We start from the raw sequence: 24,776 nt of genomic DNA, 5'->3' as shown, positions 1-24,776 counted from the left end.
CATGCCCAGCTGTTAAACAATTTCTCATATACTCACTTGTTGAAAGCCATCAAAAGCCACCTGAATTTTACAAATGGTTTTCAACACGGAGGTGTTTTTCCTGTCGCGGCGCAGACGGATTTGCGGCGTCATCACGGAAACGACTCGGCTAATTTGCCCGCACGTTCTTTCATTACAAAATCTCCTTTAACAGTGGAATGTCCGCATAAACTCCTCATGCCGACTTCTTCTGAAACTTCTCTGTTCTCTGATGACATCCTGGGTGAACAGAGCCTTAAATTAGGATGTTTTCAGCTCGAAACAGCCAGACGGATGCCACCTCCGACCGCGCCGCACCGATCCGCTTTGTGAGCTGTCCTTAAAGCGAAAGAAACTCCACAACCTCTCATCAGCCGTTAAACCTTTCACCGAAAACCAGCAGAATTTCTTGAATAGTGTCCACTCGGATATCCCTCACAGGCCCTGAAAAAATTTTGATAAAGCAACGCGCGCCGTCTCCAGCAGCGTCTCAGACAAAGGATTTCAGCCGAGAGGACTGGACCAGTGCTCACTCAAAGCCTGCCCACAGGCTGATGACGTCACCGACACGCGTGAAAAAACTCACGCATGCGCACGAGGGTTCAAGCATGTCTGGTGTAATCGCACGTGATTCAAATCCATATAGTTTTTTTTTTTTATAAAACTGCCGGTTAGTTTTCTAATAATCCTCGTAAATCCTAACCCACTGCTTGTTTATTTGTTTGTTTTTTGTGTGTTTGTTTGTTTGTTTGTTTTTTGTGGTGGTGGTGGTGGTTGGGGGCGGGGCATAGGTGCATTAACATTTGCCGTGGGCCTGACCACCAGGTCAACAGTGCAACCCTAGAATCAAATACAAAGATAGGAACTTGTGAAATATGACATTTCATGAATCATGAATCATGACTTTGTACTTTAGTATAAATATTTTGAACAATTCATAAACACCAACAAAACATCAAAACATAGCATCTATTGGTGGTGTGTGTGTCTTGCAAAAGAGAGAAATAGAAAGGAAGACAGAGTGGGAGGCTGTGAGAAACCAAGCAAGGGTTACCTTGGTAGACAAAGTGAAAGCCTTTAGCTGACTGACCGCTCTTAGCGTTGAACCGTAGCATGATCTGATTGGAAGTTGCCAACGGCAATGTCTCTCCTGGGACAAACAATTACACATTTACATAGATTGAAATGTGCACACAGACACAGACCAAGCAAAGTAGCAGTGATAAATGGCAAAAATGACAGAATGCTCTGGCTGACATTTAGAGCTCATCATAAGCATACTGAGATGTGTGCTTGTGTATCATCGCTACGTGTGGGTGTGCAAACCTTGTTGTGTGTCAGGATAATGAGTCAGTTATTTGGAACAACATGCTGCAAATCTGATGGTGCATGTGCATGTGTGCATTTAACATTATCTAAAGATTGGTGTATTTTTCTGCCCATTTAGAAAATTCAGCAGCCAAAATAAGATGAAAAAACAACAAACACAATCTGCATTACAAAAACCTAGCCTTTAATTTAGTTTATTGTAGCGAACATGGTCTTACTTAGCCATAATTAAATAAGTGCATTAATTATTTTCTTCAAGAGGGCTGAGGTTTCAACTGAAATAGACTGTTGTTTTACCTTTTCACCTGAAATTCTTGGTCTCCAACTGGAGACATCTCAAGGAAAACTCCCTACAGCTGTGCTGTCCAGGGTCTCTAATTTAGAGCTTTTCAAAGGGGTCCTCAAAACCTGTTTATCTGTGAAATTCCAGCCAGTGGAACTTATAGGACATTATAATTGCCTCACGTCAAGGCAAGAAGCTTTCCAGACCAGCCAGGATATTTTTTCAAGATAACAAGACATAAACTCATAGCTTTGACAAACAGTTTACCCTACAGATCTCAGTGAAGAACACAACTACTTTGTGTCACAGAGAACATTATTTTATCTACATATGAAAAGTCTATTTTTTGTGTGTTTAATAAAACAAAATGCTTTGCATATATTCCATTTAATCTGACGTGTTCCCTTTTAACATGCTTTATGTTAATCTGATTCTTGAATTATGAATACTTTGATGGTGAAATATTTTGTTTTAATCAATGGTTCATTTAGGATGTCTTTAAGTAACTTTAATAATGTTATATTCATTTAAAAGTATCTAAGAACAAAGTGTGACAACATAGTTAATGTTTTTAAGTATTTAACTGTCTCCTTACATATGAGGTTTTCTGAAGTGAAATTGCACACCTGGATGGGGGGAGTTTTAATGATGTAAGCCCCCTTTAAAAGTTTCAGAACAGAGCTCCTCGACCCCTTTGGCTCTTCTGCCTGCCTCTTCTTGCTTCTTTTCTCTCTCTGTTTTTGCAAGGATTTAATTTTCTTTTGTGGCTAAAAAGACCCAAATAGCCTAGCCTCATGTAGCTAAGCTACCACATGGCTTTTTTAATTCTGTGTTTCATAACATTTGATAATTTAACAGCCTGATAACTCTTTTTAAGGCTTGTCAAGTATTTTAATTTTATAAGATAACTTCCTAGCAGAACTTTTCAGAATAAGAGCGAATTTACAGAAAAGCTCTTTCTCCTTTTGTGTAATTTACAACGACGCTCTCAAAACTTTAAGATGTTCTAGTCACAAAGACTTTTAATCCAGTTCCACAAATTTTTGGAAGCTACCAGAAACCAATTTCAACACCTCTTGGGTCAAGCAAGTTTACAACGGACCTGCTGAGTGCCTCAACCCATCCTGCCGGCAAACCCAGCCGACAGTGAAGCCTTAGGATCACCGGGAAAAACCAGCGGTTCAACTCCACACCAAGGCAAGCTCAGTCAAACCCAGCCATCAGCAACAGACAAAATCTGCTTGTCTCACATCTTCAACGGACCAGCTATGTACTCATAAACGTTCCAGCAAAGGTTTTGTTGTCAATGGATGCAAAGTGGTTTTAAATATATTAATTTAATAAAGTTAATAATAATTGGCTTTACAATTTGTCACTAAATTCAAATCAGATTTATTTAGTAATTCCTTAAGCTTTATTTCACTGCTTTCTTTCAACTCATGAGTAACAAATGTATCCATAATAAAACTATTTAATCATTGTTCATATACTCAAAATGCCAGTAAACTGTTCATTTTTCTTGTACATTTGTAAATAAATAGTAAATATTCCTGCTGTGTTTTTATTGCATTCAGGTGGAAACAGTGTTGGTCAATCATATCATACACACACAAAAAAAATAGAATTGAATATACTCTATCACAGTGCTAAATTAACTCTGTCACATTGTAAAATCAACTCTTATTAGAGTAGAAACACTTGATTTGACAAGACAGTAGAGCTGATTTCACTCTATGATAGAGTGTATTTTACTCTATATAGATTGGGACCAAATGTTATCCTGGCAGAGTACATTTTACTCAGCAAAATTTTCTGTGGAGACGTTACAACTTTCATGTTTGAGAATGATTAATGTTTGAGACTGATTAATTAATAAAGTTTAAATTAAAGCTCATATGGCTTTAAAACATAGGTGGTGCCCTGAGGTAAATAACAATCATTTTAATTAAATATTGCTTTACTAATGTGGCGTGAACTACCTGGATCCATACAATGAAGACCTTCCAATATTAAAGATGAAAAATCTTAATAATCAAATTCCTTACATTTGTGGTTCTCCCATTTGATCCAAATAACTATTAAATCTTATAATTGTTCATTATTTTGGTGATCTGCTATGACGTCCAGTCCAATTTAATTCAATTTTGGTTCTTAATATTTGCTACTTGCTACAGCTACTTGCTCAGTATTTCTGCTACATATAATTGGTGCCACCATGTGAGGTGCCATTAATCTCATAATTGAATCCCAAATGATCATTAAATTATTTAAATTCACTTCATTTTAATGTACAAGATCAGGAATCATTGAAAAGTGCTATACACAAAGAGTAAGGTCAAGACACTAGACCTTACCCACCATAACTGGTCAGATAGAAAAGAATAAGACAACAAAAACTCTTGAAACAGGAAGAAACTTCAAGCAGTCCATACTCAGTGGGTTTGACCATCTGTGACAATGAAAAGATGGCTGTAGTTTCAAGATTAAATTAATTTCACCATCAACCATGGATTCTCCACAGAGACCTTGCACCAAAGACCTCTAGTCTTTACCATAGGGTCCCTTCACACATAATACAAATAAGTGCAACTCAGGGCGACTCACTACGGAACATCTTGTATGAGCGAACCACGAAATCATTACACCAACGGGCAGGCATGCAGGATACCACTGCGATGGTTCGTGCATGTGGGAACACAGTGTGAGCACAGATGTGGAGAACAATAAAATAAAAACCAGCTGTATAATTAGTGAATATCACTGGGTTGATATGAATAATATATAAAAGGGGATGCAATACAGAACCCCGCGGTTAAATAACCCTGGTTAAAAAAAAAGCCACTTACAGGATTCAAACCTGTAAACCCTAACTACCACACAGAAACTTTACCACTGCGCTACCATCACTGGCCTGTAATCGGGGCAGAAAAATGCCTGAAATCAACAAGGACATGAAGGAGGTGCGCTGTGTCCAGCCCCTACAGTCTGGCACAAAGGCGAAAGATGTTTTAGATATTTCCACATGAGGACAGCAGGCAGAGACATGTACCTCATGGAGGAATGTTGTTAAGTTCATGTCCTTCCAAACACAGAACATGTTCTCAAGCTGGGATGTCCAGGAGCAGAGATCTTTACAGCTGCGGCTGTGAGCGAACACGCCCCCCCCCCCTTGTCTGTTCAGCGCCCAGAGCAATGTGTCACTCTCTGTGTTATGTGGTCATTCATTTTTGTTATTTGTTAAGTAATTGCGTATGTCGGTATTGTCGTAATTATTTATATAACTGTCCTGGTGGTTTGTAATGGTTTGTAATGTGTGCACTGAGCTGTCAGCTATCAGTGTGCTGTTATCAGCTGACATGCACCACCCCATGCTTTGTGTGATCAGACCTTGCTGTCCAGATCTATACATACATACGAGGTCTGTGAGAAAAGTATCCGACCTTATTATTTTTTTTAAAAACCATATGGATTTGAATCACGTGTGATTCCTTTGTCTGAGAAGTTGCTGAGAGACTGGCGCTGTGCTTGATCAAAATTTTTTCAAAAACTGTGAGGCACATCCGAGTGGACACCATTCGAGAAATTCAGCTGGTTTTCGGTGAAAATTTTAACGGCTGATGAGAGATTTTGGATTGTTTCTATCGCTGTAAGGACTTCCCACGGAGCGGGACATCGCGCAGCGCTCCGAGGTGACGTCGTCATCCTGTTTCAAGCTGAAAACCTCCAAATTTAAGCCTCTGTTGACCCAGGACGTCGTGAGAGAACAGAGAACTTTCAGAAGAGGTCGGAATCAGCAGTTGATCCGGACATTCCACTGTTAAAGGAGATTTTTTTAATGAAAGACATGCGGACGGATTGGCGCGTCGGCTCGCAGCCGGCACGGCGCGCCCGCCACAGGAAAAACACCTCCATTGGAAGCCTTAAGAACAAGTTGGAACATGCCCTGCTGTTAAACAATTTCTCAGATACTCACTCAACTGAAAGCCACCAAAAGCCGCCTGGATTTTACAAATGGTTATCAACACGGAGGTGTTTTTCCTGTGGCGGGCGCACCATCCACACGTCTTTCATTAAAAAAATCTCCTGCGTGACTTCCTGCTCCATGGGAAGTCCTTACAGTCAATCAATCAATCAATTTTTTTATATAGCGCCAAATCACAACAAACAGTTGCCCCAAGGCGCTTTATATTGTAAGGCAAGGCCATACAATAATTATGTAAAACCCCAACGGTCAAAACGACCCCCTGTGAGCAAGCACTTGGCTACAGTGGGAAGGAAAAACTCCCTTTTAACAGGAAGAAACCTCCAGCAGAACCAGGCTCAGGGAGGGGCAGTCTTCTGCTGGGACTGGTTGGGGCTGAGGGAGAGAACCAGGAAAAAGACATGCTGTGGAGGGGAGCAGAGATCGATCACTAATGATTAAATGCAGAGTGGTGCATACAGAGCAAAAAGAGAAAGAAACAGTGCATCATGGGAACCCCCCAGCAGTCTACGTCTATAGCAGCATAACTAAGGGATGGTTCAGGGTCACCTGATCCAGCCCTAACTATAAGCTTTAGCAAAAAGGAAAGTTTTAAGCCTAATCTTAAAAGTAGAGAGGGTGTCTGTCTCCCTGATCTGAATTGGGAGCTGGTTCCACAGGAGAGGAGCCTGAAAGCTGAAGGCTCTGCCTCCCATTCTACTCTTACAAACCCTAGGAACTACAAGTAAGCCTGCAGTCTGAGAGCGAAGCGCTCTATTGGGGTGATATGGTACTACGAGGTCCCTAAGATAAGATGGGACCTGATTATTCAAAACCTTATAAGTAAGAAGAAGAATTTTAAATTCTATTCTAGAATTAACAGGAAGCCAATGAAGAGAGGCCAATATGGGTGAGATATGCTCTCTCCTTCTAGTCCCCGTCAGTACTCTAGCTGCAGCATTTTGAATTAACTGAAGGCTTTTTAGGGAACTTTTAGGACAACCTGATAATAATGAATTACAATAGTCCAGCCTAGAGGAAATAAATGCATGAATTAGTTTTTCAGCATCACTCTGAGACAAGACCTTTCTGATTTTAGAGATATTGCGTAAATGCAAAAAAGCAGTCCTACATATTTGTTTAATATGCGCTTTGAATGACATATCCTGATCAAAAATGACTCCAAGATTTCTCACAGTATTACTAGAGGTCAGGGTAATGCCATCCAGAGTAAGGATCTGGTTAGACACCATGTTTCTAAGATTTGTGGGGCCAAGTACAATAACTTCAGTTTTATCTGAGTTTAAAAGCAGGAAATTAGAGGTCATCCATGTCTTTATGTCTGTAAGACAATCCTGCAGTTTAGCTAATTGGTGTGTGTCCTCTGGCTTCATGGATAGATAAAGCTGGGTATCATCTGCGTAACAATGAAAATTTAAGCAATACCGTCTAATAATACTGCCTAAGGGAAGCATGTATAAAGTGAATAAAATTGGTCCTAGCACAGAACCTTGTGGAACTCCATAATTAACTTTAGTCTGTGAAGAAGATTCCCCATTTACATGAACAAATTGTAATCTATTAGACAAATATGATTCAAACCACCGCAGCGCAGTGCCTTTAATACCTATGGCATGCTCTAATCTCTGTAATAAAATTTTATGGTCAACAGTATCAAAAGCAGCACTGAGGTCTAACAGAACAAGCACAGAGATGAGTCCACTGTCCGAGGCCATAAGAAGATCATTTGTAACCTTCACTAATGCTGTTTCTGTACTATGATGAATTCTAAAACCTGACTGAAACTCTTCAAATAGACCATTCCTCTGCAGATGATCAGTTAGCTGTTTTACAACTACCCTTTCAAGAATTTTTGAGAGAAAAGGAAGGTTGGAGATTGGCCTATAATTAGCTAAGATAGCTGGGTCAAGTGATGGCTTTTTAAGTAATGGTTTAATTACTGCCACCTTAAAAGCCTGTGGTACATAGCCAACTAACAAAGATAGATTGATCATATTTAAGATCGAAGCATTAAATAATGGTAGGGCTTCCTTGAGCAGCCTGGTAGGAATGGGGTCTAATAAACATGTTGATGGTTTGGATGAAGTAACTAATGAGAATAACTCAGACAGAACAATCGGAGAGAAAGAGTCTAACCAAATACCGGCATCACTGAAAGCAGCCAAAGATAACGATACGTCTTTGGGATGGTTATGAGTAATTTTTTCTCTAATAGTTAAAATTTTGTTAGCAAAGAAAGTCATGAAGTCATTACTAGTTAAAGTTAATGGAATACTCAGCTCAATAGAGCTCTGACTCTTTGTCAGCCTGGCTACAGTGCTGAAAAGAAACCTGGGGTTGTTCTTATTTTCTTCAATTAGTGATGAGTAGAAAGATGTCCTAGCTTTACGGAGGGCTTTTTTTATAGAGCAACAGACTCTTTTTCCAGGCTAAGTGAAGATCTTCTAAATTAGTGAGACGCCATTTCCTCTCCAACTTACGGGTTATCTGCTTTAAGCTACGAGTTTGTGAGTTATACCACGGAGTCAGACACTTCTGATTTAAAGCTCTCTTTTTCAGAGGAGCTACAGCATCCAAAGTTGTCTTCAATGAGGATGTAAAACTATTGACGAGATACTCTATCTCCCTTACAGAGTTTAGGTAGCTACTCTGCACTGACACTCTACAGTGATAGAAACAATCCAAAATCTCTCATCAGCCGTTAAAATTTACACCGAAAACCAGCTGAATTTCTCGAATGGTGTCCACTCGGATGTGCCTCACAGTTTTTGAAAAAATTTTGATCAAGCACAGCGCCAGTCTCTCAGCAACTTCTCAGACAATGAAAATCCGACGAGGGGGCTGGACCACTCCTTCCACAAGGCATGCTCACAGGTGAATGACGTCACCGACAGACGTGAAAAAACTCACGCATGCACAAGAGGGTTCAAGCTTTGCTGATGTAATCACACGTGATTCAAATCCATATAGTTTTTTAAAAAAATAAAACTGTCGGTTTCTTTTCTAATAGACCTCGTATAAGCATTTTATGCAACTGTGCCCCCCAGGCATGTCAGATATGTTGGGGGAGCGCGCGGGGGGGGAGGTGACACACGCACACATGCGAGATACATGCTTTGTATCTTGCATGTGTATACATGCTGTGTGCTCTTTGCAACTCCACAGTCGTGGGGGAACTTAGACAAATTTCACATCCAGCTCAGCAGTGATCCTCTGCTGACTGTTTTCGCGATGGTAGTGCGAATGGCCACACATTTTTTAAGTGCCAAATGAATGGTGTTACAGTTGTATGTAAAAGTTTGGGCACCCCTGAATATTTTCATGATTTTCCTTTATAAATCATTGGTTGTTTGGATCAGCAATTTCAGTTAAATATATCATATAGCAGACAAACAGAGTGATATTTGAGAAGTGGAAGGAATTTTATAGGCTTTACAGAAAGTGTGCAATGATTCTTTAAATAAAATTAGGCAGGTGCAGAAATTTGGGCACCCCAACAGAAAAAATACATCAGTATTTAGTAGATCCTCCTTTTGCAGAAATAACAGCCTCTGACCGCTTCCTATAGCTTCCAATGAGAGTCTTGATTCTGGTTGAAGATATTTTGGACCATTCTTCTTTTCAAAACGTCAGGTTTGTTTGTTTCCGAGCATGGACAGCCCGCTTAAAATCACACCACAGATTTTCAATAATATTCAGGTCTGGGCACTGAGATGGCCATTCCAGAATGTTGTACTTGTATCTGTACATAAACACCTTAGTAGATTTTGAGCAGAGTTTAAGGTCATTGTCTTGTTGAAAGCCCCGGAGCCCCAGAGCAACTTCAACTTTGTCACTGATACATGAACATTGTCCTCAAGAATCTGCTGATATTGACTGGAATCCATGTGATCCTCAACTTTAACAAGATTCCTGGTAGTTACACTGGTCACACAGCCACACAGCATGATGGAACTACCTCCAAATTTTACTGTAGATAGCAACTATTTTTCTTGGAATGCTGTGTTCTTTTCAGCCATGCATACTACCCCTTGTTATGTCCAAATAACTCAATTTTAGTTTCATCAGTCCGCAGCATCTTATTCCAAAATGAAGCTGGCTTGTCCAAATGTGCTTTAACATACCCCAAGCAACTCTGTTTGTGGCATGTACACAGAAAAGGCTTAACACAGAGAAGGCCAAGGTCTGGTCAAATGACCAATCTACCTCTAAAGTCCACGGATAGTCAAATGACTCCAAGATCCCCTGTGGAGAGCTACTTCTGTTATGTAAACAAGGAAGTCTCAGAACACCTCAGGGGAGGGGCTGACTTGGCTAGCCACATTCTTGTGTTTGCATATTTGCTGTCTGTGTGCCTGCTTAGCTGAAAGGGCTGCTGATTTGTGCTTAGGTGGATAAATAACTTTACCCTGGGGGAGAGATGAAATTTTGTTTTCTGAATTGTATTGAAATGTACCAAAAAACACACCAAAAGAAAACTTTGTTTTCTGAACTGTATTGAAATGTACCAAAAAACACACCAAAAGAAAACTTTGTTTTCTGGATTTTATTGAAATGTACCAAAATTTACCAAAAAACACACCAGAAAACCAAAATATATACAATAGGTACAGATTACAGTCACTCACAATGACTAACAGTCCCCACACTGTTATTATGTCATTATGTCCACATGATGACAGCAAGCAGACGCACATGCGTCACAGTGGGCAGTTGTTAGTCCATGTCTATCCAAACACAGTACATGTTGTCCAGCTGGGACATCCAGAATGACAGATCTTTCAGCCGCTGTGATGTACAAATAGTTGTAGCAATAGGTGTACTAGGCAGCTGTAATTTTACACGTTTTGCACACAACTCCTGCTTCATACGCAGCCCTTTCAGCTAAGCAGGCAAGTGACTCCAAGATCCCCTGTGGAGAGCTACTTCTGTTATGTAAACAAAGAAGTCTCAGAACACACAGGCAGCAAATATGCAAACACAGGAATGTGGCTAGCCAAGTCAGCTAGCCAGGGTCATTTGACTCTCCATGGGCTTTATGCATACACAAGAATGTGGCTAGCCAAGTCAGCTAGCCAGGGTCATTTCAGTCTCCATGGGCTTTACAGGTAGAAGAGAAAAGCTTGGACCTCCGAGTGTTAATCTGCATTACAGCATCAGAGAGCATCTCTTTGTGCAAAGTGCACTGTACAGTTGAACGATGCACAGAGACACTATCTCCAGCAAGATCATGTTGTAAGTCTTTGGAGCAGGTCTGTGGGTTGACTATGACTGTTCTCACCATCCTTTGCTTCAGCTTATCTGAGATTTTTCTTGGCCTGCCACTTCGGGCCTTAACTAGTACTGTGCCTGCGGTCTTCCATTTCCTCACTATGTTCCTCACAGTGGAAATGGACAGCTGAAATCTCTGAGATAGCTTTTTGTTTCCTTCCCCTAAACCATGATGTTGAACAATCTTTGTTTTCAGGTTATTTGAGAGTTGTTTAGAGGCTCTCATGTTGCCACTCATTAGAAGAGATGCAAAGAGGGAAAACATTTGCAAATGGCCACCTTAAATACCCTTATGATTGGATTCACCCGTGTAAGGAGGTCAAGGGTCAATGAGCTTACCAAACCTATTTTGTGTTCCAATAATTAGTGCTAAATGTATTCAAATCAATAAAATGACAAGGGTGCCCAAATTCATGCACCTGCCTAATTTTGTTTAAATAATTATTGCACACTTTCTTTAAATACTAGAAACTTCATTTCACTTCTCAAATATCAGTGTGTTCGTCTGCTATATGATACATTTAACTGAAATTTCTGATCCAGACAACCAATGATTTATAAAGGAAATTCATGATAATTATCAGGGGTACCCAAACTTTTGCATACAACTGTAGATGTTCATGTGTGTCAGCTGGAATTTGGCCATGAGAGGGTTCGATGGGTTCTCACAGTGCACACTCTGTCTTTCAGCCACTGGTGTGTGCAAATAGTTGTAGCAATAGGTGTACGAGGTGTTAGAGGCATCTACGATTTTACACATTTTGCATACGATTCCTGCTTCATGCGTACTTCATGCGCAAGTCAACCACATTCATACTATGTGTGAAGGGACCCTTAGGAGTACAATTCTCACAACCATACAGTAAGAATGGAAGCACCAGTAACCTGAAGACTTGGATTTCATTTTCCTGCAAAAATATAAGGATGTATTTCTGATGGCTGCGTACATGAAGTCATTGAAGGCCTGGATGCCAGAACTGATACTGGACAATCGTAAAGCTTCTCAAGCCAAACACTCCTCACTCAGTTTCTCATGCCCGGCAATGTGGGCATCCATTGATTGCACAAATATTACAGCATCGTCAACATAGCAACATGTAGCTCATGTATTTAATTCCTGACAAGGCTACCAGTCTCTGTCTTTGGACAACACCTTTCATCTGCATTTTCACAGTCCAACTAGCTGTAAATCAGGCCCCAGCATTTTGCTGGGGAAGTAACCTGCAATAGACTGGCATCTCGTACAGGGTTGAGTTGTAGACTTTAACTAATTTCATGCATCTCTGCAATAAGTAGCTCTTAAAAACTGACTGCGTAAGATGGGAACTTGTGAAGGAAGCAACCGAGATACCATGACAGCTCAGAAGGTTTTTTTGAGGCTTCTGTGGCTGTGATACAGTGCAACTTTTAACCTCTGCATGATCAGTTTTATAGCTTTATGTTGGAGTGGCCCAGAAGAAAATGAAGATGTGAAATTTCAGCTAGAAGGCGCAGAAGAAATTTGAACTAAGATTTTGTCTGTTTTCTTGTATTAAGCCTTTAATATCCATATGACAAACATGGCTGAATCAGGGAAGGATGGCTTGCATGATATACACTTCTGCAGAAAGACAACAGACTACTTTGAGAACACTGAAATTAGAACAGCGGTCATACCACTTTGCTAGCACTAAATCAAATCAAATCAATTTTATTTATATAGTGCCAAATCACAACAAACAGTCGCCCCAAGGCACTTTATATTGTAAGGCAAAAGCCATACAATAATTACAGAAAAACCCCAACGGTCAAAACGACCCCCTATGAGCAAGCACTTGGCGACAGTGGGAAGGAAAACTCCCTTTTAACAGGAAGAAACCTCCAGCAGAACCAGGCTCAGGGAGGGGCAGTCTTCTGCTGGGACTGGGTGGGGCTGAGGGGAGAGAATCAGGAAAAAGACATGCAGTAAGCTGTGACTAGCGGAAACACTTGAGCTGTGTTCGGTATCGGGAGTTTCACAGCTCCAGAGCAATGTTGGTAATGTGATGGCCTGATAGACCGTTAACTTGGTGGAAGATTTATTACCTGAAACAGTCATTTTAGCACGTGTCCATAAGATGCAGAGATGACTCGAACAGTCATAAGGATTATGGTTATCATTAATATGAGCATATAAGACACTCACCTGAATGTGAGCCAGCTAATGAGCTCAGCAATCGTGCATTCTCATTAGCTCCATCAAACAGTTCTACAGAGTCATTCATTGCTGTCTGGAATACAGCAAACTGCCCAAAAACCACTAAAGAAGACATATGGAATGAAAGTTAGGAAGAAAAAAAACTCAGAGAAACAACACAAGCTATGATGCCAGCTAGAAAATATACACACAATGTTGATTTGTTAGTATAAATGGTCCAGCTTGTCTGTACATACCAAACTGTGGGGAAACAGTGATGTAATAGGAACAAGTCTGTCTTGTAGTGTAGTTTAGAGGATAGTTTGGAGATAAAACAACGCCTTCAGATCCACCATACTGTCCTCCGCAGGGAGCTGCAGACAGAAAAGTGAGAAAGCGTAAAGCACTGTCTTGTCAGGAAGCAGTTCTAAAAATTTTTCATTCACCACTGCCTTCAGAATATGAAAAACAGTCACACTCCCCTTCCTGAAAGAACAATTTCATGTTTTCCAAATGTCAGTACTATTATGAAAACTGAAAACAAAAACTGAACATTTTAACTGATTTCATTAAAATCACATTATCAAAGATAACACTGTTCCCTTTTGCTTCCACATTAACACCATATCCATTCATACGCGCATGCATAAAAGTCTCTAGATCCACAGCTAAAGGTCTGCATATGCACAAAAACTGAACCATGCATTCCATGGGGGGAGAGGGGGTGGTGGTGGGGTGATGTTCAGTTTTACACACCAGTGCTTTCAAATTTGTATGTTTTATCAACTTTATCTTTATGACACTCTGTAAAAATAAATATGGAGCATCTCTACACTCCGATTTAATAAATCACCATGGACACAATCTGATGAGTTCCTCCATCAGTTTGACAGCAGTATGACTGAGTGAAAAGAGATTTGCAGATTGACTAAACTTAGTGACATAGCCATAGCAGAGAACTTTGATTCTGATTAGTGATCTTTGGGATTCTTATTTGTATGACTGCAGCTTCATCAGGAAATAATCATCAAGTAAAGTACATGGGAACTGTAATCTGTGAATCAATAGCATGAGAGCAACTTTACTTACAACTGCTATGAATAGTGACGGCACACATTTTCAGTGCATCTGGAAAATACTCACAGTGCTTCACCTTTTCCACATTTTGTTATTTTTAATTTTTTTCAATTTATTTTCATTTATTTAGCACCAAATCACAACAGAGTTGCCTCAAGGTGCTTCACACGAGTAAGGTTTAACCTTACTAACCCCCAGAGTAGCAGTGGTAAGGAAAAACTCCCTCTGAGGAAGAAACCTCAAGCAGACCAGACTCAAAGGGGTGACCCTCTACTTGGGTCATAATACAGACATAAATTACAGAACAATTCACAAAACAAATATTCAGGAAATGCTGTTGGTGCGCAGGACAGGAGGGTGTCCAGCACAATACCACACCCATCTGTGGATGGAGCTGCACCTTAAACAGAGAGAAAAAACAGAATCAGGCATCAGAAAGACAAGAAATACAGTATAATTTGCCAGCATTAAACAACAAGAAAAACAGGAAATACTAAGGTGATCGCTGGCCACGAGGCATAAGCTTCACTAAAAGGCCAAGAATTTAGGTAAAGTTGAGACTGTGACACACTCCGTTTCCTAAAAAAATGAATTAAAAGAGCAAAAAGCATAGAACTATACTATGCCAGTATGGTAGCCATACGAAAGGGAAAATAAGTGCATTGTATTTCTGGACTTGAAAGTCTCTACAGAATCTGATTGTTTTATTGATGCAGGGAGATCATTCCACAGAACAGGGGCATGATAAGAGAAAGTTCTATGACCCGCAGACTCCTTAGTCACCCTAGGGACACAAAGTAGTCCTGCACCCTGAGAACGCAGAGCCTGGGCTGGTACATAAGGTTTAATTAGGTCAGCTAGGTAGGGAAGTGCCAGTCCATGAACAATTTTATAGACTAGTAGCAGAAGCTTAAAATCTGATCTCACTGGGACAGGAAGCCAGTGAAGGGATGCCAAAATGGGTGTAATGTGGTCGAACTTTCTGTTTCGTGTCAAAAGTCTGGCTGCAGCATTTTGAACCAATTGAAGAGCCCTATTGCTGGACTGCGGTAAACCAGAAAATAGAACATTGCAGTAGTCCAATCTAGAAGAGATAAACGCAAGGATCAGGGTCTCACCATCAGCCATAGACAGGATGGGATGAATCTTTGCTATATTTCACTGTGGAAGAAAGCAGTCCTCGTAATATTTCTAATGTGGAGGTCAAAGGACAATGTAGGATCAAAAATTACCCCAAGGTTCCTCACTTTGCCAGTGTGATGTATGACACACGAGCCAAGGCTAAGCGTTAACTGGTCAAATTGATGCCGATGTCTCACTGGACCAAGAACCATCATTTCATTCTTATCAGAGTTTAAAAGTACGAAGTTTCTAGACATCCAACTTCTCACTGATGCAAGGCAATCTTCTAAGGATTTAATGTGAATGAGATTACCTGTTGTGAAAGTGTAGGAACACGGACCCACAACAAGGGGTGCAAATGAACGGACAATGGAGGAAGTCAAATAACAAGGCTTTACTATTGTGAATAAGCACAACAAACACGGCAGATCACAATAGTAAGCAATGAAGTCAATTCACAAAAATGTGTCACGTGGGCAGGCTCGAAGATAAGAGACGTCCGTCCAAAGCAGAACCGGAACCACACGATTTCCTCCGCCACCGAACCCCGGGAATACTGGAGCCGCCAAGTCCCGAACTCCCAGGTGGCCACTGCCTCCGCTTGTCGGATCTGGTACTGCTGGCGAGGAATAAAAAAACAGTTAGATGTGGATGCGTTTGCACCCAGCAACACGTATGGTGGGAAAACCACCTCCACCTCTCATCAGAAACTGGTAAGTGCAGGAGTGTGAGTACTTATCAAAGAGGTAGGGAAAAAGTCCAACACAGTCTCCAGCTGTAAATACTCACTGTCTGCTATTAAACACACAAAGCAACAAAGTATTATTGTCGGGAAGACAACACAATCGGCTGAGCACTTTACCTCCTAGGTAGAGCGATATCTCGGCAACGAGGTGGAGATGTCGTCTTGCTGATATACTACTGAAGATCAGATGATTGGTGACAGCTGTCGTAGGTGATAAGTGACAGCTGTCACCCCGGCTGCTCCTGTGAGGCGGCAGCGCCCTCTTGTGCCTGGAGCCCGCACTCCAGGCAGGATGTCCTCTGGTGGTGGTGGGCCAGCAGTACCTCCTCTTCAGCGGCCCACACAACAGGACCCCCCCCTCAACGGGCGCCTCCTGGCGCCCGACCAGGCTTGTCCGGGTGGCGGCGGTAGAAGTCGGCCAGGAGGGCCGGGTCCAGGATGAAGCTCTTCTTCACCCAGGAGCGTTCTTCGGGTCCGTACCCCTCCCAGTCCACCAAATACTGGAAGCCCCGGCCCATCCTACGGACATCCAAGAGCCGGCGCACAGTCCAAGCCGGCTCGCCATCGATGATCCGGGCAGGAGGTGGTGCCGGACCCGGAGCACAGAGGGGTGAGGTGTGATGCGGCTTTATCCGGGACACATGGAACACAGGATGGATCCGCAGTGAGGCCGGAAGCTGAAGCCTCACTGCGGCTGGACTGATGACCTTGAGGATCTTGAAGGGGCCGATGTAACGATCCTGCAGTTTAGGGGAGTCCACTTTGAGGGGTATGTCCTTTGTCAACAACCACACCTCCTGCCCTGGCCGATACGCAGGGGCCGGGGTCCGCCGACGGTCTGCATGGGCTTTTGCCCTCGTCCGGGGCTTTAGCAAAGCAGAACAGGCCTCGCGCCACACCCGATGGCACTTCCGCAGGTGGGCCTGGACCGAGGGCACACCGACCTCTCCCTCAACCACCAGAAACAACGGGGGCTGGTACCCCAGACTCACCTCAAAAGGGGAGAGGCCGGTGGCAGAAGACACCTGGCTGTTATGGGCATACTCGATCCAGGCCAAATGGGTACTCCAGGCCGCCGGGTGCACGGCCGTCACGCAGTGCAGGGCCTGTTCCACCTCCTGATTGGCCCGTTCTGCTTGCCCGTTGGTCTGAGGATGATACTCGGACGAGAGACTCACCGTGGCCCCCAGTTCCCGGTAGAAGCTCCTCCAGACTTGCGAGGAGAACTGGGGACCGCGATCGGAGACGATGTCTGTTGGGATCCCATGCAGCCGGACGACGTGGTGGACCAAGAGGTCCGCTGTCTCCTGGGCAGTCGGGAGCTTCGGGAGGGCCACGAAGTGGGCCGCCTTGGAGAATCGGTCCACTATCGTGAGGATGGTGGTGTTGCCCTGGGATGGCGGGAGGCCCGTGACAAAATCCAGGCCGATGTGGGACCAGGGGCGATGAGGCACAGGCAGCGGCTGGAGCAGTCCCGATGCCCTGCGGTGGTCAGCCTTGCCCCTGGCGCAGGTGGTGCAGGCCTGGATATAATCCCGGACGTCGGCCTCCAGGGACGCCCACCAGAAGCGCTGCCGGACAACTGCCACAGTTCTTCGCACCCCTGGATGACAGGAGAACTTGGAGCCGTGACAGAAGTCCAGGACTGCAGCCCTGGCCTCTGGTGGGACGTAAAGTTTGTTCTTCGGCCCAGTTCCGGGGTCCGGGCTCCGTGCCAGGGCCTCCCGGATGGTTTTCTCTACGTCCCAGGTGAGAGTGGCCACGATAGCGGACTCCGGGATGATAGGTTCCGGTGGATCCGACAACTCCGTTTTGACTTTGTCTTCATGCACCCGGGACAAGGCATCTGATCTCTGGTATTTGGTCCCGGGGCGGTAGGTGATCCGGAAGTCAAAACGGCCGAAGAACAGTGACCAGCGGGCTTGCCTGGGGTTCAGCCGCTTGGCGGTCCTGATATACTCCAGGTTCCGGTGGTCAGTGAAAACCGTGAATGGCACGGACGTTCCCTCCAACAGATGTCTCCACTCTTCAAGAGCCTCTTTCACCGCAAGGAGTTCTCGATTGCCGACGTCATAGTTCCGTTCGGCCGGGGTCAACCTGCGGGAAAAATAGGCACACGGGTGAAGGACCTTATCGGTCTCTCCGCTCTGGGAAAGCACAGCTCCTATCCCTGAGTCCGAGGCGTCCACTTCAACCACAAACTGGCGACTAGGATCAGGCTGCACCAGAACGGGTGCAGACGAGAAGCACCGTTTCAACTCCTTGAACGCGGCATCGCACCGATCCAACCAGGTGAAGGGGACTTTTGGAGAGGTCAGGGCTGTCAGGGGGCTAACTACCTGACTGTAGCCCTTAATGAACCTCCTGTAGAAATTTGCAAAGCCGAGGAACTGTTGCAGCTTCCTACGGCTGGTAGGTTGGGGCCAGTCTCTCACCGCCGCAACCTTGGCCGGATCAGGAGCGACGGAGTTGGGGGAGATGATAAACCCCAGGAAGGACAAAGAAGTGCGGTGAAATTCACACTTCTCGCCCTTCACAAACAGCCGGTTCTCCAACAACCGCTGCAGGACCTGACGTACATGCCGGACATGGGTCTCAGGATCCGGAGAAAAGATGAGTATATTGTCCAGATATACGAAGACGAATCGGTGCAGAAAATCCCGCAAGACATCATTAACCAATGCTTGGAACGTCGCGGGGGCGTTTGTAAGGCCGAACGGCATGACCAGGTACTCAAAGTAACCTAATGGGGTGTTAAATGCCGTCTTCCACTCGTCTCCCTTCCGGATCCGAACCAGGTGATACGCATTCCTAAGATCCAGCTTAGTGAAAATTTGTGCTCCATGCAGGGGCGTGAACACTGAATCCAACAAGGGCAACGGGTATCGGTTACGAACCGTGATTTCGTTCAGCCCCCTATAATCAATGCATGGACGAAGTCCGCCATCTTTTTTTCCCACAAAAAAGAAACCTGCACTCATCGGGGAGGTGGAATTCCGGATCAACCCGGCAGCTAAAGAGTCCCGGATGTAGGTCTCCATTGATTCGCGCTCAGGTCGTGAGAGGTTGTACAGCCTGCTGGACGGGAACTCAACGCCTGGAACCAAATCAATGGCACAATCGTACGGACGGTGCGGGGGAAGGGTGAGCGCCAGATCCTTACTGAACACATCCACAAGGTCATGGTACTCCACCGGCACCGTCCCAAGATTGGGCGGGACTCTGACCTCCTCCCTAGCCTGGGAACCGGGATGAACCGAGGAACCTAAACATACCCGATGGCAGGTCTCGCTCCACTGAACCACTACCCCGGACGGCCAATCGATCCGGGGATTGTGTTTTAACATCCAGGGGAACCCGAGAATCACACGGGAGGTGGCAGGAGTCACGAAAAACTCGATCTCCTCCCTGTGGTTCCCTGACACCACCAGAGTTACTGGTGGTGTCTTATGTGTGATTAGAGGGAGTAGGGAGCCATCTAGTGCCCGCACCTGCACTGGTGAAGTAAGCGCCACCAGAGGGAGCCCTGCCTCCCTGGCCCATCTGCTGTCTAGCAGATTCCCTTCAGAGCCCATGTCCACCAATGCTGGGGCCTGAAGGGTTAAATCCTCGTAAAGGATTGTAACTGGGAGTCGTGTGGCAATATGGGTATGTCCCACGTGAATGTCTTGGCCCACCCCTAGCCCAGTTTCTAGGGGCGGGCGTTGGTCTTTAACCGCTCGGGGCAGTCTCTCAATTGGTGCTCTCGAGCCACAAACAAAGCACGCTCCGCGGACCAGCCTCCTCGGTCTATCTGGTGGCCTAAATGTGGCCCTGCTCGTGTCCATACCTTCATCAGCAGGGGGAGCTGTAACCATACAGAGCGTAGAGGCCGTGGAGCATGGGAAGGGCGGAACTCGGTCGGAACCGGAAGGGAGAGGGACGGCGCGTGCCCGGCCACGCCCTTCGTCTCATTCCCGACGGCGTTCTTCTAACCGATTGTCTAACCGTATAACGAGATCAATAAGCCCATCTAAATCCCGCGGTTCGTCCTTAGCCACCAGGTGCTCCTTCAGAACCAACGACAGTCCGTTTACGAAGGCGGCACGGAGGGCAGTGCTATTCCAGCCGGACCTCGCAGCCGCGATGCTGAAGTCGACTGCATAAGCAGCTGCGCTCCGGCGCCCCTGTCTCATTGACAGCAGCACGGCTGAAGCGGTCTCTCCTCTATTTGGGTGATCGAACACTGTTCTGAACTCCCTCACAAACCCATCATATGTCAGAAGGAGCCGTGAATTTTGCTCCCAGAGCGCTGTAGCCCAAGCGCGTGCCTCACCACGAAGCAGATTAATCATATAAGCTACCTTACTAGCATCAGTCGCGTACATGACGGGGCGTTGTGCGAAGACGAGCGAACACTGCATAAGGAAGTCCGCGCACGTCTCCTCACAACCCCCGTACGGCTCTGGAGGGCTTATGTATGCTTCAGGGGAAGGTGGGAGGGGTCGTTGAACGACCTGTGGAACGTCACTGTTGCGCACAGGATCGACAGGAGGGGGAGCCGCAGCAGCGCCCTGAGGGCGCGCTTCCACCTGCGCGGCGAGAGCCTCCACCCTGCGGTTAAGGAGGACGTTCTGCTCGGTCATTAGATCCAACCGAGCCGTAAAAGCGGTGAGGATTCGCTGCAACTCACCGATCATTCCTCCTGCAGACGCCTGTGCGCCCTGCTCTTCCATTGGCCGTTCAACAACCAGTTGACGCCCCTCGGGGTCCATGACATTGGCCGAGATATCCTGTTGTGAAAGTGTAGGAACACGGACCCACAACAGGGGGTGCAAATGAACGGACAATGGAGGAAGTCAAATAACAACGCTTTACTGTTGTGAATAAGCACAACAAACACGGCAGATCACAATAGTAAGCAATGAAGTCAATTCACAAAAATGTGTCACGTGGGCAGGCTCGAAGATAAGAGACGTCCGTCCAAAGCAGAACCGGAACCACACGATTTCCTCCGCCACCGAACCCCGGGAATACTGGAGCCGCCAAGTCCCGAACTCCCAGGTGGCCACTGCCTCCGCTTGTCGGATCTGGTACTGCTGGCGAGGAATAAAAAAACAGTTAGATGTGGATGCGTTTGCACCCAGCAACACGTATGGTGGGAAAACCACCTCCACCTCTCATCAGAAACTGGTAAGTGCAGGAGTGTGAGTACTTATCAAAGAGGCAGGGAAAAAGTCTAACACAGTCTCCAGCTGTAAATACTCACTGTCTGCTATTAAACACACAAAGCAACAAAGTATTATTGTCGGGAAGACAACACAATCGGCTGAGCACTTTACCTCCTAGGTAGAGCGATATCTCGGCAACGAGGTGGAGATGTCGTCTTGCTGATATACTACTGAAGATCAGATGATTGGTGACAGCTGTCGTAGGTGATAAGTGACAGCTGTCACCCTGGCTGCTCCTGTGAGGCGGCAGCGCCCTCTTGTGCCTGGAGCCCGCACTCCAGGCAGGGTGTCCTCTGGTGGTGGTGGGCCAGCAGTACCTCCTCTTCAGCGGCCCACACAACATTACCAACAGTTATCGGCATGTATAACTGAGTATCATCAGCATAGCAAGCAAATTTCATGTCACTCATGTTAGAGGTAGTGTTACTGTACAAAACATAATGAGAATGACTGGTCAAGTATGACGTCAACCATGCAAGGGCACTCCCAGTAATCCCAAAGTGATTTTCCAACCTATCAAGTAGAATATGATGATCCACGGTATCAAATGCAGGTTGTTATGTTACAGTCTTATTCCAAAATGGATGAAAATATTTTTTTATCTCAAAGTTCTCCACACAATACCCCATAATGACAATTTGAAAATGTGTTTTTTAATTTTTTGCAAATTTTTTAATAATAAAAACAAAGAAATCATATGTACATAAGTATTCACAGTCCTTGTCATGAAGCTCAAAATTGAGCTCGGGTTCGTCCTGTTTCCACTGATCATCCTTGAGACATTTCTATAGTTAATTGGAGTCCACCTGGGGTAAATTCAGTTGATTGGACATGATTTGCAAAGGAACACACCTGTCTACATATAACGTCCAACAGTAGACAATGCATGTCAGAGCACAAACCAAGCATGAAGTCAAAGAAATCATCTGTACACCTCCGAGACAGGATTGTCTTGAGGCATAAATCTGGGGAAGCGTATAGAAACATTTCTGCTGCTTTGAAGGTCCCAATGAGTACAGTGGAATTCATCATCCATAAATGGAAGAAGTTCAGAGCCAGCAGGACTCGTCCTACAGGTGGCTCCCTGCCTAAATCAAACGAATGTGGGAGAAAGGCCTTCATCAGAGAGGTGACCAAGAACCTGATGGTAATGATCAGAGCTCTGGTACTCCTCTGTGGAGAGAGGAGAACCTTCCAGAAGGACATCCATCTCTGCAGCAATCCACCAATCAGGTTTATATGGTGGAGTGGTCAGACTGAAGCCACTCCTCAGTAAAAGTCACATGGTAAAAATCACAATGACTCTCAGACCACGATAAACAAAATTCTCTGGTCTGATAAGAAAATGATTGAACTCTTGGACGTGAGTGCCAGGTGTCATCTTTGGAAGAACCAGGCTCCATCCCCACAGCAAAACATAGTGGTGGCAGCATCATGTTGTGGGGATGGTTTTTAGTGGCAGGAACTGGGACACTAGTCAGGATTGAGGGAACAATGAATGCAGCAATGTACAGAGACATCCTGGATGAAAACCTGCTCAAGAGCGCTCTTGACTTCAGACTGGGGTGATGGTTTTATTGGCTTATAATTTATCTTTATGTTAAGGGTTGTCATCAGTCCCTTTTGAGGTGGATAGAAAAAAAAAATTGGCTAGTTTTGTCACTATGTACTGACAGCTTATTTGCACATAGCAAACAATTTATCTTACTCAATTCCAAATTAACTTTTGAGTCTATAGATTCTATGGTATGATCTGCAATGAATAAATTAACATTATCAGCAAAGAAATGGAAATCAAAAATATTGGAACAGTTTTTAAAATCATTTATATATGATAGAAAGAGAATGAGACCGAGAACAGAACCTTGTAGTACCCCACAAGTTGTGGGAAGTGATATAGATGAAACACTGTCCAGAGATGCAAATTACTGGCTATTTGATAGATACAAAGTAAACCAGTTATGGGCAGAACCCCGGATTCCATAAGAATACAGTTTAGCTAGGAAAATGTTATGATTGACATTATCAAATGCCTTAATGAGGTTAAAATAATACCACAAGATAATGGGTCACCCTAAATTGCTCTTTGGCTTTTATCAGTTTTTAATAACAGAGCATGCTCAGTAGAGTAATTTACTCAACAGCCAAACTGATCACTAGATAGTAAATTAAATTGATCTAAATATTAAATTAGCCTATTATACATAGGTTTTTTTTTTTAAGATTTGACTGAATATGGACAAAAGAGAAATGGGTCTGTAATTTGAAACAGTAAGGCAACAACCAGATTTGAAAATAGAAATAACAGAAATTTTAAATAATTCAGGAATAGTACTGTAACAGAATGAAGCAGCCAGTCTGCTCTGTGTAAGCCGGATCCTGTCAGATCTCAGATGCTTAGCAGTGTGTGTCCTGGTTAGTACATGGATGGGAGACTTCTTCATTACACTAGCGGCTGTGTGTGTTTCTCCACGGGAAACTGGAGTTGCATCGGGAAGGGCATCTGTCGCAAGACTTGCCAAATACCAATGCAGGTGTAACTGTATCTACTGTGGTGACCTCAACTGAATGGGTGCAGCCAAAAGGACAACAACAACCAGAACAGAATGAAAGACTGTCGAGAAACTCCATAGGCACTGCTATAACCACATTCAACAATTTAAGTAGTGAGACAAAAATACTAAATGGTCCACACGCTTTTCCCGACCTATGTCCCAAAATAATATTTTGCATTTCTTTGGTGGTTGTAGGACCAATTAGTAAACTATTACTTGCAGAAGGTGGTAAGAATTCAGAGAATGAAACACTAGCTATAAGTCCAAAAAAAAAAAAAATAGGTTTCTTTGGCTGCTCCAGGGGAGGTGATGGTTTAGTGGTTAAGCATTGGGCTTGAGACCAGAGGATCCTCAGTTCAAATCCCAGCCTGACCGGAAAATCACTAAGGGCCCTTGGGCAAAGTCCTTAATCCTCTAGTTGCTCCCGGTGTGTAGTGAGCGCCTTGCATGGCAGCAGCCTGACATCGGGGTGAATGTGAGGCATTGATGTGTAAAGCACTTTGAGCGTCTGATGCAGATGGAAAAGCACTATATAAATGCAGTCCATTTGTTTGTGCTCGGGCTCACCACAGCAAATCTGAGGTGGATCTGCATGTTGAACTGGCACAGGTTTTACACCAGATACCCTTCCTGACGCATCTCCATATTACTTGGAGAAACGTGGTAGGGGAGGGGTTTGAACCAGGAACCTTCCATATTGAAATCAAGTGCACTAGTTCCTTGAGCCATTCAAACTTGCTTGATATGATTATGAGTTACTTAATTTATTAGGGTAGTTACAACTACTTTTAAAATGATACATTTACATGTCAACTTAACTTTACTCTGTTGATTCAGCACAATTTATGCAGATCCACTTTGGATTGTGGTGACCCGAAGCGTAAACAAGCGAGCAGCCAAAGGGACTTTTTTTGTTACATTTACTCTTACAAATGTAGTTGGCCTAAACCTTGGTAATTAAGTAACAGTAACACAAAATCATCATGTTAACACAACAAATTAATATTTAGGTCATTTAGGTCATGTTTG

At 44.2% G+C, this 24,776-nt stretch overlaps 1 protein-coding gene across 1 annotated transcript in view; it reads right to left on the bottom strand.

Moving 5' to 3' along the window:
• The window catches only part of LOC117503844 (CUB and sushi domain-containing protein 1-like), a 2,069,078-nt gene that overhangs the window by 396,758 nt on the left and 1,647,544 nt on the right, over positions 1–24,776 (bottom strand). Inside the window, exons 33-35 of the mRNA XM_034163109.1 lie at positions 13,296–13,412; positions 13,048–13,161; positions 1,073–1,168 (exon numbers count right to left, since the gene is read on the bottom strand). Of these exons, the coding sequence (XP_034019000.1) occupies positions 1,073–1,168; positions 13,048–13,161; positions 13,296–13,412 (327 nt within the window). The remainder of the gene's footprint in view (positions 1–1,072; positions 1,169–13,047; positions 13,162–13,295; positions 13,413–24,776) is intronic.

This window comes from Thalassophryne amazonica, chromosome 2 (genome assembly GCF_902500255.1).
Source record: "Thalassophryne amazonica chromosome 2, fThaAma1.1, whole genome shotgun sequence".
NCBI classification, from domain to species: Eukaryota; Metazoa; Chordata; class Actinopteri; order Batrachoidiformes; family Batrachoididae; genus Thalassophryne; species Thalassophryne amazonica.
This window is presented reverse-complemented; position numbering and strand designations above follow the sequence as displayed.